General features: G+C 42.6%; 1 protein-coding gene across 1 annotated transcript in view; it reads left to right on the top strand.

The window, feature by feature from the left end:
* DIP2C (disco interacting protein 2 homolog C) overlaps positions 1–15,280 on the top strand; it is a 412,351-nt gene that overhangs the window by 273,087 nt on the left and 123,984 nt on the right. The window contains 2 exon segments of the mRNA XM_042990907.1: positions 634–831; positions 9,572–9,663. Coding sequence (XP_042846841.1) covers positions 634–831; positions 9,572–9,663 — 290 coding nt within the window.

The following is a 15,280-nucleotide window of genomic DNA, read 5'->3' as shown; positions in this document are numbered from 1 at the left end:
CTTGTTCTTTGTACCACAAGTAAGACACTGCTGATTCTCTGGCCAGCAGGGGGAGATTGTCAATCGCAGACTGTGAGGGAGACAGTCCTTTTCTAAAAGTGAGAAGCGTAACGGTTGCTAACGTAAACTAAAGAGTTGGGAAGATTGTATTGCATTATAGGCCATTTTTTGTTTTACTCAAGAAAGTGTACTTGGGTTGGTTATTGATAGTAATTGTTGCAAATTCAAACTTACATCCCCATATTTAAGGGCAAAATATAATTTAACAAAATTTGAGCTCTGGAGTCCAGAATTACTAGTGTATGTACATCAGGAGCTGATATTTTGAACAGCTGTTGCAATCCCAGAGTCCAGGCATGTTAAAACACACAGTTCATCTGTCAGTTTACAGATGCACTCAGGTCTCCCTATATTCACCATCCCAACATTGCCTTAGAAAGTGTAAGAATTAAGTGCTTCCGTTACGTCCGTGAAGCTAGCATATAGGTCCTGGCTGTGATTCTAGAAAAGCACGTGTGCATGTTTGCAGTCCACCAATAAACATGTGTAAGTCTTCTACCTTCTTTAAAAGGAAGAGAACGGTGATTGTGCTAATATGCATGTATTTTTTTAAAAAACTTCCAATGTATTTAGTTCAGCAACCGGATCCGAACCAGCCAAAGCCAGAGGGAGCGCAGATGTTGGCGGTACGTGGGGAGCAGCTGGGAGTGGTGACGAACTGGCCGCCATCGCTAGAGGCTGCATTGCAGCGGTGGGGGACCATCTCCCCGAAGGCCCCATGCTTGACCACGATGGACACGAACGGGAAGCCCCTGTACATCCTCACTTACGGTAATTCCGTATGCCGCTTCACCTTCCTGACTCTGCCTGCATACAACAGCTACTTTTGGGGTGCTTCACTTACGTTTGTAAATCCAGTACAGAAACAAAATGGACTTAGAAAGGAAATATTTTAGGGAAAGTACTTAATTTGAATATGAAAAGTTACTACTTATTAAGCGTTTTTGCAGTAAAATCCAGAAATGGGTACAAAAAAAATCAGTCATAACCCTAATAAGATAGTGGATTTTACCTCTTGGAACATGCATGTGATGTTCTTGCAAGTCGTGCCTTCAGGAAGGATGGGTAATTAATATGTATCTAAACTCTTTTATGTGTATCCTTCAGAAAAAACAAAAACCATTTCCAAAGTGATTACTCAAAAAAGCAAGAGAAACAGGGTTTTCTTTAGTTCTTCATTCAGTACAATTAATGAAATCTGTGAACTTTTGGAAGTAGTTTTCTGTACCAGAAAGATTTCGTTCTCTTTGTTCCCTGGGTAAGGGGCCAAGGAGAAAGCAGGTGGTTGGGTTACTGTCACAGCACCTGCTGCAGCTTTGCAGAGAGACCAGCTGAATAACAGAAAGACCAGAGCCGACCCTCCTCTGTCTGCACGTGTGAGATTAGGTGACCTGTGTCTAGATCGAAGTTTTGTGTCCCTGGCAGCAGTGCTCTTACGTGGAGTAGGAAGGTGGCTCATTTCTACATTGGCCCATGTTACGATAAGTGACACAGAGTCCAGCCTTTTGGGATGTGGGGCCTCAGGGGGTACCTGCTGTAGACTCCAGCATCACCTGTGCGTCTCATGGACAGAAATGGGTTTGGGGTTTAGGAGCATATGTCTCCCAGCTTTGCCATTTTCTGGCAATGTTGGGTATTTCTAAGTGGATAAAGAGCATTTCACCCATGGTGAGGCTTAGCTGGATTTTTTCACTATGCTCTTTGGAAATAGGTGTCAGTCAAGTAAGTGGAAGACTTTCCTTAGTGACCCCCGTCCCTGGCCAGACCCAGCCCTGAAGCTGGTGGTGTGGCTGGAGCTGTCACTCCTTAGCTTCTTCCAGAGATCATCTGCCACGTACGGGGACTCCCAGGACCCACCGTGTGCACACGCAGCGAAGCGCCCACCTGGCTGCCTACAAGCGTGCGCTGAGATGCGCGAGGCGCTAACTGTGTACCTGCCCGGCGCAGGGCAGGGCATCGGAGAAGGAGACACGGTTCTCCAGGCTGAGGACTCCGGTCGGAAGGGCAGCCCTTCTCCTGAGGGAACAAAGAGCAGAGAAGCGCTGACTTTGCCTCCGTGCACGTTACTGCGAGCTGTGGTGTAAGATGGACGCCGAAAGTTGTCTGAGGGAATTCGGCTAAGGGAAGTGCGTCTGCACCCCAGCATCACAGCCCCTGCTCCTCAGTCACCTATGTTTTCTTGCATTTACTCATCTGTATGAGGCGTATGCTGTGGGTCACTCTTGGTTTTGACCCGTTAAAGAAATGTAAGCAATGCATTTCCAGAAACACGGTGATAGTTCATCAGGATGTAAAAGGGAAGTGTTGGCCAATACGAGAAAAACTGTAGAAAAGTGCTCTATAGGTAGAAACACTGAGCTAGATGAACCTGTAATGGCTGGGTGTTGCTCAGAATACAGAGAAGAGCTCACTGAATAAGAATTGTTCTCATACCAAGGAACTCGGTCTCATTGGCAGACTGGACTGTTTAAGGTCTTGTAGTTCACTTTCGGCTCTCATTTAACTTCCTGCAAAGCCGGATGGTAGCTGAGAAACTTGGGATCTTTGATGGAAAATACAGGGAGTGAAGGTTAACAACCCTGTAGAACAATCCACTGTTCTCCATTTACCAATACAAATAAAACACCATCTTACAATCTTCAGTTAATAAAAACAAATCATGCTAAGCAACTAATTTCCTTCTATCATGAATCTTCGCTTCCTCCTGTTCTCAGCACGATACCTGCAAATTGATTCTACTTTGCTGCAGTGCGCTTTTATTACCAGGCAAACTCCCTCTCCTTTCTCCCTCCCTCCCTCTTCCTCTTTTTCTTTTCTTCCTTCTTTCCTTTTGTGACTTATGACTTGGCTTTTGCTCCAGATATTTTGAAATATTCAGGTGCTTGAGCTACAAAAGCATTGGGAAACCTTTCTACATGGTTTATGCTTTGCATTATTGCCGATGTGTTTCTCAGGCTCCACTGCTGTTCGCAGGTGACTTAGCCGCTGTGCTGAGCGTGAGCTCTGAAACCCCTTCCTCACCCACCTACCCGCTTCCTCAGACCTACACTCTTCTTATGGTTGCGTACTCCTCACAGAAATCCAATTGAAATTAAAATTAATCTGTAGTAAGACAGTGCATGCATCATGTCCGCATCTCTTTCTTTTTTCTATATGCACAAGCTATGTTAGAGTCTTAATATCTATTTTCTCAGTTAAAATACCAGTTTAACTTGGCAAAATCAGTTGAGACTTCACATCCCCCACCTTCCAAATACATAGTTCAGAATTATTATTAACTGGTATTGGCCATGGTCACCATTTTATACATCTCATGACTTATTTTATAACTGGATGTTTGTACCTTTGACCCCCTTCACCCATTTATGCCTCCCTCTCCCCCCACCCCCACCAGTCTGTTCTCTGTATATGTATGAGCTTGGGTTTTAGATTCTGCAAGTGAGTGAGATCACAAGGTATTTGTCTCTCTCTGTCTCACCTGTTTCACGTAGCATGATGCCTCCAAGTCCATGCATGTTGTTGTAAATGGCAAGATTTCATGCCTTGTTATGGCTGAATAATGTCCTGTGTACATATACCACCTTTTCTTCATCCACTCATCTGTTGATGACCAGTTTTAACCCCCATACTGGTTTTTCCAGAGTGGCTGCCCAGTTTGCCCTCCCACCAACAGTGTAAGAGGTTCCCCTTTCTCCACATCTTCGCCAACACTTGTCATCTCCTGTCTTTTTGATGCTAGCCATTCTGACCGGTATGAGGTGGTAGCTCAGTGATTTTGATTTAATCTCCCTGGTGATGAGTGATGTTGAGTACCTGTCATTGTCTTTTGGCCATCTGTGTGTCTTTGGAGAAATGTCTATTCAGTTCCTGTGCCCATTTTTGAATCCATTATTTTTTTCCATTGAGTTGAGTCCTTTCTGTACTTAGATGTTAACCCCTTATTGGATAAATGATTTGCAAATATCTTCTGTTCTGTAATTTGCTTTTTCATTGTGTGGATGGTTTCCCGTCCTGCACAAAAGCTTTTTAGTGTGATATGGTCCCACTTGTTTATTTTTGCTTTTGGTGTCAGATCCAAAAAATCATCCCCAAGATCCATGTCAAGGATCTTAGCACCTGTTTTCTTCTAGGAGTTTTATGGTTGCAAGTCTTAGGTTCGATTTTTTTTTCATTCATTTTGAGTTAATTTTTAGGTGTGGTTCAGTGCCATTCTGCTGCATGTGACTGTCCAGTTTTCTCACTACTACTTATTGAAGAGACTGCCTCTTCCCTATTGTGTATTCTAGACTCCTTTGCTGTAAACTAATTGACATATATGCATGAGTTTATTTATGGGCTCTCTGTTCCATTGATGTGTGTCTGTTTTATGCCAGTGCCACACTGTTTTAATTACTGTAGCTTTGTAATACAGTTTAAAATCAGGGAGCCAGCTGCCCCCAGCTTTGTTCTTCATACTCAAGATTCCTTTGGCTGTTTGGGGCCTTTCGTGTTTCCATACAAATGTTAGGATTCTTTGTTCTACCTCCATGAAAGATGCCATAGATATTTTGGTAGGGATTGCATTAAATCTGTAGATTGCTTTGGGTAGTATAGACATTTTAACAATATTATTTCTCCCAGTTCATGAGCATGGAATGTCTTTCATTTGTTTGTGTCTTCCTCAGTTTTCTTTCATCACTGTCTTATAATTTTCAGAGTTTAGGTCTTTTAGCCCCTTGGTTGAAATTTTTCATGGTACTTACTCTTTTTGATGCAACTCTAAATGTTTTCTTAATTTCTCTGATAATTCATTGTTTCTAGAAATGCAGTTGTTGAATTTTGTGCATCAGTTTGCACTCTGCAACGTTACTCAATTCTTGGATTAGTTCTAACGGGGTTTTTTGTTTGTTTATTTCTTTGGTTTTGGTGGCATCTTTAGAGTTTTTCTGTATATAAAACCCTATCATCCTCAAATACAGATAGTTTTACTTCTTCCTTTCCAATATGGATACCTTTTAAGTCTTTTTCTTGCCCAAATACTCTGGCTAGCACTTCCAAAACCATTGAATAAAAGTGGTGAGACTGGACATCCTGGTCTTGATTCTTTTCTCGGCACACAATACTAGCTGTGGGTTTTGAATGTATGGCTTTTATTATGTTGAGGTATGGTCCCTCTGTATTCCCTTTGTTGAGAGTTTTTCATCAAAAAATGTTGAATTTTGTCAAATGCTTTTTTCTGCATGTATGGAGAAGTGATTTTTATTCTTCATTTTGTTAATGTGGTGTATCATGTTGATCGATTTGACAACGTTGAGCCATCCACATATCCCTGGAATAAATCCCACTGATCACGGTGTATGATCCTTTTACTGTATTGTTGAATTCAGTTTGCTAATATTTTGTTGAGGAATTTTGCATCTATGTTTATGAGGAGTAAGGGCCTCTTATTTCTTTTGTGTGTCCTTGTCTGGTTTTGGTATCAGGGTAACACTGGCTTCATAAAATGAGTTTGGAATCATTCCCCTCCTCTAATTATTCTGGAAGAGTTTAGGAAGGATAAGTATTAAATCTTCTTTGAATGTTTGATAGAATTCATAAGGAAAGGCTTCTGTTTGTAGGGAGGTTTTTAAATTTCTGATTAAATCTCCTTACTAGTAATCATTCTATTCAGATTTTGTTTCCTCATGGTTCATTGGTGGAAGATCGTATGTTTCTAGGATTTATTCATTTTTTCCAGTTTGTTGGCATATCATTGTTCCTGGTGGTCTCTTGTGATCCTTTGTATTTCTGTGGTGTTGGTTATAACTTTCATTTTTTATTTTATCTGAGATTTTAAATGAGAGTCCACTCTCGTTTTCTTTTGGTGAGTCTATCCAAGGGTTGTCAGTTTTGTTTACCTTTTCCAAGAACCAGCTCTTGGTTTTGTTGTTCTTCTCTATTGCCTTTTTAGTCCCTATTTTAACAATTTCTGCTCTGATCTTTGTTACTTCCTTCTTTCTGCTAGCTTGGGCTTCATTTGTTCTTCTCCTGGTTCCTTGAGGTGTAAGACTAGGTTGTTTAGTTGAGATTTTTCTTGTTCATTGAGGTACACCTGTATTGCTCTGGACTTCTGTCTCAGAACCGCTTTTGCTACAAATCATAAGTTTTGGTATGTTGTATTTCCGACTTTACTTGTCTCAAGGTATTTTTTTTAATTTCTTCTTTGAATGTTTTGTTGTCACACTGGTTGTTCAGTAGCATGTTGTTTAATCTCCACATACTTGTGAATTTTCCAGTTTTCTTCTTATAATTGACTTCTCACTTCATACCATTATGGATCAGAAAAGACGCTTGCTATGTTTTCAGTCTTGAATTTATAGAGATTTGTTTTGTGGCCTCATGTATGATTTGGAGAATGTTCCATGTGCACTTGAGAAGAATGTGTATTTGGTGCTTATGGATGGAGTGTTTGATAAAAATTAAGTTCATATGTTCTAACGTCTTGTTCAAGGCCACTATTTCCTTACTGGTTTTCTGTCCAGATGATTTATCCGTTGATGTGAGTGGGGTATTAAAGTTCCTACTATTATCATATTGCTGTTAATTTCTCCCTTTAGGGCTATGAATATTTGCTTCATAGATTTAGGTGCCTCCATATTGGGTACACAAATGTTTACAAATGTTATGTCTTCTCAGTGGACTGATCCCTTCATCATTAAGTATCTCCCCTTCTTTGTCTCTTATTACAGTCTTTGGTTTAAAGTGTGTTTTAGGGGCGCCTGGGTGGCTCGGTCGGTTACGCGTCCGACTTCGGCTCAGGTCATGATCTCGCGGTCTGTGAGTTCGAGCCCCGCGTCAGGCTCTGTGCTGGAGCCTGTTTCAGATTCTGTGTCTCCCTCTCTCTCTGTCCCTCCCCTGTTCATGCTCTGTCTCTCTCTGTCTCAAAAATAAATAAACGTTAAAAAATTTAAAAAAAAAAAAGTGTGTTTTGTCTGATAGAACTACAGCTACTCATCTTCCTTTATGTCCCCACTTCTGTGGAGTGTCTTTCTGCAACCCCTCACTTTCCTCTGTGTGCATCCTTATGTCTGAACGGAGCCTCTTGTAGGCAGCAGATCAGTTGTTCTTGTTTTTTTGTGTGTGTGTTTTTTCCCCCATTAACTCACTCTGTGTCTTTTAATGAGAGAATTTAGTCCTTCTACGTTTAAAATAACTATTGATAAGAGGTACTCATTGCCATTTTGGTAATTGTTATCCGGTTGTTTTTGTAGGGCCTCTCTGTTCCTTTTCTCTTCCTTTGTGGTTTCATGACTTTCTTCAGTGTGAGGCTTACATTGCTATCCCTTTATATTTGTGTATCTGCTAGAGGTGTTTGCTTGGTGGTTACCATGAGGCTCACATACAACAACTTATATTTATAACCATCAGTTTTAAGTTGATAACAACTTATGTTTGAACACATTCTAAACCCGTGCATTTTTACTCTCCCACCCACATTTCATGTTCTTGATGTCACATTTTACATCTTGATATCTTGCATGCCCCTATTTACTACTTTTGTCCTTTTCCTTTTATACGGGCTTTATATAGTCCACAACTTTATTCTAGATTTACCTTTCCTAGTGGGATTTATACTTCTATTTATTTTCTTGTTACTTATTAGTGCCATTTCTTTTCAGCATGAAAAAGTCTTTTTAACATTTCTTACACGTCTGGTTTTGCATTTGCTTCTGGGAATATGCATGGTCTGCCCCTCCATTCTAATTGATCCCTTTCCCAGTAACTTCTCTTGTTTGGAAAGTTTTTCATTCTCCTCCGTAAATCAGTAAAGAACCATTGTGTCTCCTGCAACTTAAATCAGCAAAGCTTTTCTCCTTGAAAAACAGCAAGCGGTATTTTGCCAAAAGTATGTTGCTCTTCTCAAGCTCCCGACTGTAGACTGGCTTCTGTATGAATATATGATAATATCCAAACAGAGAATGACGTTGAAAGTGTAACAAAACGTAACTTTGCTAATCATCTGACTGTAACGGATTTGTTCACAAAGCCATTGGGTTTTTCAGTTACAACAAATTGATTGTAATTGTTTATTTAATTGTGATTCCCTAATATTGTTCACATTAAAAAGATTTGAAGGCACAAAATACTTGTTTTCTTTAGATGAAAAATCACTGAGTTATTTCTAATAGCCAGTGGCTGTTTTTGTGGAAAAAATATAGCCACCTAACAAAATACCAAATGCTTGTAAGGTGGCCACTCTTGAGGACTGCAGTGTTGAGGCAGATCTAGAGAAGAGGGTGGAGGACAGACAAGACCTTCGTGTCTGATAATTAGCCTAAGTGCTCAAGAAGTATGGCCAAAGAGCATACTGTCATTTTGTCCTTTTTAGGTTGCCTATGACATCAGTGAAACGAAGGCCATGTATTGAGCACATACTGTAAACCAGTAATACCCTAGGAGTTAGAGAAATTAAGATAACAACATTCCTTTTTTTCCCCTTATCGCTAAGGAGGAGATAAGTTGATAAATCCTGTGGAAGATAAACAATAACCCTAATTTAGGTTGCTGCAAAATCCAATGTGAAGTAAAACAAGTGTTATAAACATAAAACTTCTTAACTCTTACATTTAAAATAGGAAGAAGATGAAAACAGTGATTGTATTTACGGGAAAGTTAAAGTTGCTCCTAACTGTTGTTACGATCATGTTAATGTAACTTCTAACACCTCGCCTGCTTCTGAAAGCATGTGGAAGCTGATATCATGAAGCCCTTTAGGTGTCTAAGAGCTCATATTAGGTGTCAGAGTCACTTTGTCCCCTGCCCTGTCCTCCTGTGCAGGAGTGTCTGGTGCTAGAATGGAGGCAGGGGTGGGAACCCTGGAGGTTCTTCCAAGCTGGCCGTCCTTTCTGGGGTGTGTGTGTGTGTGTGTGTGTGTGTGTGTGTGTGTGTGTGTGTGTTTTCAATCCTGTTTTTAATCCTCCTTTGTGGTCAATTTTTTCTGGAGTTCAGAACTTTAGCTCTGAATACTTACCGCCATCTTTAAGTTCAAACATTACTCTCAAAAAATCCTGAATCCCCAAGACAAGCAAGATGTGATGCTGAGAAACTCAGGACTTGGGGAGGGAAGAGGGGTCAGGCCTTGCAAAGTGTGTCCTAAGTACCTTTTGCATTCATTTCATTCATTTCATGAGCAAGGCCCTGGTAACAGTGGAAACGTGTCATTTTGCGTAACATGAATCGGCAGTGACACACTATTGCCCTTGTCCCTGCTCTCCTCCCCAGAAATCTTCCCATCTTCTGTGATGATAAATGTTCTGTGGCTTTGCTGTACCTGCTTTGCACACTTAGAGTGTGTATCTGTACCTTGTTCCAGTGTTTAGGCCTCTAAGAGCTATGAGTCAGAGTTTCTAGCTTTTATTTTCCTTCAGGGTTCCATGGACTCAGGGTTACTTGAAGGCTTAAAATGAATGAGTACCGTCTCTAGTTATGTGCATGTTGAGACATAACTGAAAATGCATGTGTCCACTTATATCTTTATCATTTTTATTAATAGGCAAACTGTGGACAAGAAGTATGAAGGTTGCTTACAACATTCTGCATAAATTAGGTACAAAGCAGGAACCTATGGTACGACCAGGAGACAGGGTAAGTGCACGTCTGCAAACGCTCCATCGTATGTGGCAGAGACACCTGCTGTTTGAAGTTCTAGAGTTCAGTGTCTCCTAATGCTAATGCTGCTAAGTCAGGCTTTCTTAACATTAACTATGAATCGGGGTCAGTTACACAGTATGTCATTTAGCCTTTACAACAACCCCGTAAGTTCAGCTGTAGTACTTCTGTTTCATCCATGAGGACGTGCAGACTTGAGAGTGTCACATCAGATGAAGGCACATAACTCATAAGTGGCTCAGCACTCGCAGCTGTTTCTGGCAGACCCCAGAGTCACATTCCCAACCTTTGTCCTGTCGTCTGCTACTTTGAAACATTCGTGTGTCATCTACCTGGGCCGGCAGGACAAATTATACGTAAAACTTTGTTTACATCCATCAGTGTACTGAAATCTTTATAGCACGCTGCTGGTGCCATTCCTTTCCTGGTGTTAAATTTCTGGATAGAGGCTACTATGTTTAACCGATAAGCAAATTTTTATTCTTCCTGCAATCTGATTAAGTTACAGATTGAATATGTTAGTATTCCTTTGCAATGTTATACTCCAAGAACTTGATACCCTTGTCCAAGCTTTGTACCCCAATTTAGATGTGAGGCAGGGTTAGACCCGCATTTTCTTGCCTTCAAATGTAGCATCTTTTTTTTCCATTTGCTGCTTTGTATCTGAGACCCCAACACTGGGTTATCCTACCTGTGCCCAAAGAACTCCCAAGTGAATTCAGTAAAAATATCAGTGCTGAGCACCATAAACCAACAAGAACAGAAGCTGTGATTTACTTAAGATATTATAAAGACAGGGGCCCGTCATGAGGAATTTTTTAGAAGATTACCAGAGGCCCAGCCTTCTGTGGTGGACTATGATTCTTTCCATTTTTTTATTGAACAAGTTTGACCTGTGGCTTGTAAATCTCAGTTATAGGTCTTAACACTTCCCTGATTATAAAACTACAAGGCTACAGTAATCAAAGCAGTGCAGTGCTAACATAAAGGCAGATGTGGAGAATGGAGTAGAACAGAGAGCCCAGAAACAAACCCTCGTGTGCACGGTGAAGCAGGTTCATCGAGGATGTTAAGATATGACACGGGGAAAGGACAGTCTCTTCGACAAATGGTGCTGGGAAAACTAGACCACCCACAAGCAAAAGGACAAAGTTGGACCTTTTACACCGTCTATTAAAAAATTAACTCACACTGGTTCGGAGACTTAAAGATCAAAAACTATAAAACTCTTAGAATAAAACATGGGGGAAAGCTTCATAACACAGAATTTGGCAATGATTTTTTTACGTGATACCAAAAACACCGTGGAACAAAAATAAAAACATAAATTGGATTTCATCAAAATAACTTCTGTGCACCAAAGGACATTATCGAGACTGAAAAAGAAACATACAAGATGGGAGAAAATATTGACGAATTCTATATCTGATGAGAGGTTAGTATCCACACTATGCTAAAACAAACAAACAAAACATAAGTTTAAAAAATGGGCAGAGGACTTGAATAGACATTTCTCCAGAGAAGGTTTGCAGATGGCCAGTGAGCACCTGAAAAGACGCCCCATGTCACTGTCGTTAGGGCGCTGCATGTTAAAACCACAGTGAGACCGCACTCCACAGCCATTGGGGTGGCCGTTGTCAGAAAGCAGAAAGTAAATGTTGGCAAGAATGAAGAGATTGAACCCCGGTGTGCTGCCACTGCAGACAACAGTATGGCGGCTCCTCTAGAAATTGAACATAAATTGCTGCTTGATCCAACAGTTTCCCTTCCATTTCAAAAGCACTGAAATCAGGGGCTTGAGCAGATAACATTGTTCACAAAACCAAAAGGTGGCGGTAACTCAAGTGTCCGTCGGCAGATGCACGGAGACACATACTAAAACACGATGCGCTCGAAGACTACGTGACACGGAATATGGCAGCTGCAAAGGACAAATGTACCAGGTGCTTAGAGTAGTTAAATTCATGGAATCAGAAGGGTGATGGTAGCTAGGGGGCTGGCGGGGGCTGGGAAGTTCCTTAATGGGAGCGAGGCTTCAGTTTAGGAAGATGAGAAGGTCGGGAGATGGTTCTGGTTGTGAATGTACTTCATGCTGCTGAGCTGTGCACTTTATCTTCAAAATAAATTAATAAAATAAATGAATGGTCAACGTTGTGTATGTTTTACCCCAATAAAAAATCAGTTGTATGTAATATCTCCCTTAACTATAATTTCACGGATAGTGTTAGTAGAGTGATTTCGTTAAAAATTCTTATAGAGCATGGCCTCCAGATTATTGAAGTTCCCTTAAAATAACAACTACAAAATAAACCACCTCTGTTCAGCTAAGACGTTAGTAGGAATTTGCGGGGCACAGTTTTGAGAAAATAAACTATGTAAAGAGGTTTGTCGGTAGAGGTTGGTTTGACTGTGTGAGGGAGACTACTTTTCTAAGTTATTTAAAACATTATTCATGCAGTTCATATCGGGCACATGGGTACCGATACTTTTATTAAATAAATATACACGACCATAGCAGTAAATTGATCATAAGCTTATGTTGCTATAAACGGAATTTTTTGCCCTCTTTGAAAATCACTTTTGAATAAAACATAATTTTCCCCAGAATAGTGAACATTCAGTCCTTAGCATAAAAATTTACATTTTGTGTGCGTGTGACCTTACTAATGTTGTTTGGGGAATTACCTTCTTGGGCTTCCGAAAAGGGCTTTATGTGCCTAAGCTGAATAGGTTTTGGGGATGTCTCGTCAGAGCTTTGGAAGGCATGAAGGTGCGTCACATCTGAAGGGAGCCTGCCAGTTGTGTTAAAATATAAATGGACACATTACTGATAATCAGCTTTTCTATAAAGGGAAAGTGATACAAGTCCCCGAAAGAGGGGTAAGAGGTGGAGATGAACCATCTGGAAGAAGAGAGATGTTTTTCATTTTGAGGAGCATCTGGGGCCTGAGAAGTCTTCCCAGAGAGGAAAAGGGAGCCTGTGAGCTGTAGGCTAGGCTCCAGGAAAGCATGGGAAGGAGCTGACGTGGGAAGCGTGTGCAGCAGCTCCTGGTGTGAAGAGCGCGGGAGGCAAGCTGGCCGAGGGGCGTCCCTTTACCAAGAGGAGACCCTCCGAAGCACGGCGGTGGGTTGCGCCTTTGCCTCTTGGTCTGTGGATGCCTGCTGTGCCCTGTGGGGGATTAGGTCCAGTGACATCTCAAGGAATCCGTGGAGGAGCGAATACAGGGGAGCTGTGTGGGTCCCTCAGAACCGAGCGCCCGCGTGCGTGCGTCGCACGGGAGTCACTGTGGAGCTGCCAGTAAGACAGGGCTTGTGACCGACTCCGAAACGGAAGCAAGACTTCACAGGAATGACTGAAGTACAGACTCCCCTTCCTTAAACTGCAAAAGAAAACAGCAACAAACCTTCAGTTTTTATTCTGAGCCTTCAGAGGTATCTGACCCTCCCTGTCCCTTACTTTTATATCATTGAGAGATACAATATACAATTTCATAGTCTGCTTTTATTCACTTTACGTTGTAACTTAACGTTTCATCCTCTCTAACGCAATTCTGCCAGGTTTATACAGTGTGGCCTCACCGGCATGAGCTGCAGCAACAAAGCAGTGGGAACTTTCAATCCCAGGTTCGGTTGATCTCCCTTTGAACGGAGCCGGAGTGGCAGCCAGACCTTGTTCCCAGTCTGGGGGTGCCCCATCTTCTCGCTCTCGGTTCTGTGCTCCTGGCAGGGACTCCTGCATCCAGAGCAGGTGCTCCAAGAAGACTAACAAGTCGGTATTTAACTGGTCCTTTATGAATAGGTGCATCCATTGGTTTGGGATGGAACAGCAGTATGTCCTGTGTTTCCCTGCAGTTTGAACGACTTCCTCAAACATTTTGGTCCGTTTCAGGGAGAGACGTCTTGTGGCAGCGGCACCCAGAAGCTCACAGATACCCGGAAGGCTCAGTATTGCCTTGCCAGACCCACATCTAAAACCTGTTGCTCTCAGCTCAGCTGCCACTCGAAGGCAGAGCCCCTACAGCTACTGCGATCCTCACACACTTTGTTAAAATAATTGCTGGTGGTTCATATGTGTACGTGTGCAAGTCAGTTACTTCTGGAAAGCCCTGCTCACGGCTGAGTGCTGTCAGGATGGAATAAGTTGACATAAGCAACAGTTACCTCTCAGGGTTCTCAAACACGGGTCGTCGGTGGTGCAGAATGGCTTTTACTGGCCTTATGGGGTCATGTGTCTCTCATTTAGCTGATTTCAGTGAACTGCGGGAATGCTGCATGGAAAGGAAACCTTCATTGAATCCCAAGCTGATTTCTTCCCCGCCTGCTATCCTGTGTCGCCAAGTTTCAAACATGGACAAATTTATGATGTGGCCTGTTCTGTTCTCAGCTGCCGTCTGCGTCCCTTTACACCAACCTGCTTATTTGTATATTGAAATTGCGTGTGTTACCCACCTGCTCCTGGAAAAACTGGCAACTTCTAGTTAGGACATTTTGAGAGAAAAAAATTGGTTAAATTCCTGAATGAGTAATGCAGAAGTGACCTGTGCGTGTTATGTCATGGCATCTGGGTGCCTGTGAACACGCAGCAAACTTGTCCGCAAGGGGGGAGTGGAACCCCGATGCCCAATCAGGACATGGGGGTGACGCGGGCTACAGCAGGAGTGGGGTCTGCAGGGCGGAGCGGGCAGTGCACACACGCAGCCACGGGACAGCTCCTGCGGTGTCCTGAGGAGGCAGTCTGCCCGAGAGGTGGGCACGGCTGCTCCAGGAGGGGCTGCAGTAACAGGAGAGCTGGCTGGTGCCAGGTGAGCTACACGGGAGACCCTGGGACGAGCCCCGGACGGACTCACGTGGGATGACATGCTTGTTAAGTAGTAGGCACTGACAGAAAGGGGCGTCTTGACAAACGTCCAGTAAAAAACGCAGCGATAAAAACCAAACAGTACTGCAGCAAGAAGTCTTTGCATCAAGCGTAAGAGTTAATGCTGTCAAATATATTTAAGATCCATCCTGATTTTAGGGTACTTGTCAAAACACTGATGGGCTAAATAGGCTAGTAGGTGAAAAGGGGAATGAAAAGCATTTCACGTGAGGAAGAATAATTACAAGCCATCCCATGGAAAAATCATTCAATGTTAAGATAACCTCAGGCCTATCAGAAAACATTTTAGAAATCATATTACCCGGGGCACCTGGACGGCTCAGTCAGTTAAGCATCAGACTCTGGATTCCGGCTCAGGTCACGATCCCAGGGTCATGGGATCAGGCTCTGCGCTGGGCTCTGTGCTGGCTGGCAGCATGGAGCCTGCTTGGGATGCTCCTTCTCCCTCTGTGAGCTGGTCCCCTGCACTTGCATGCACAGGCTATTTCTCTTTCTCAAGATAAATAAACTTTAAAAAACAAGTCCTACTATTCAGGGTAATTTTAAATCAGCCTGCCTCTTATAACTCCAAGATTATTGTGCTTTTCGTCCCTAAGGCCGAGCAGGAAGGCGGTGGGTGGAACCAGGGCAGCAGGCGTTCGTGGAGCCTCATCTGTGAGGGTGCCACGGATGGACTGACAGCCCCGGCTGGCTGGCATTCAGGGCCGTGTGCTG

The sequence above is a fragment of the Panthera tigris genome, chromosome B4, assembly GCF_018350195.1.
Source record: "Panthera tigris isolate Pti1 chromosome B4, P.tigris_Pti1_mat1.1, whole genome shotgun sequence".
Classification (NCBI taxonomy): Eukaryota; Metazoa; Chordata; class Mammalia; order Carnivora; family Felidae; genus Panthera; species Panthera tigris.
The sequence above is the reverse complement of the archived record's forward strand: the minus strand, read 5'-3'. Positions and strand labels throughout refer to the sequence as shown.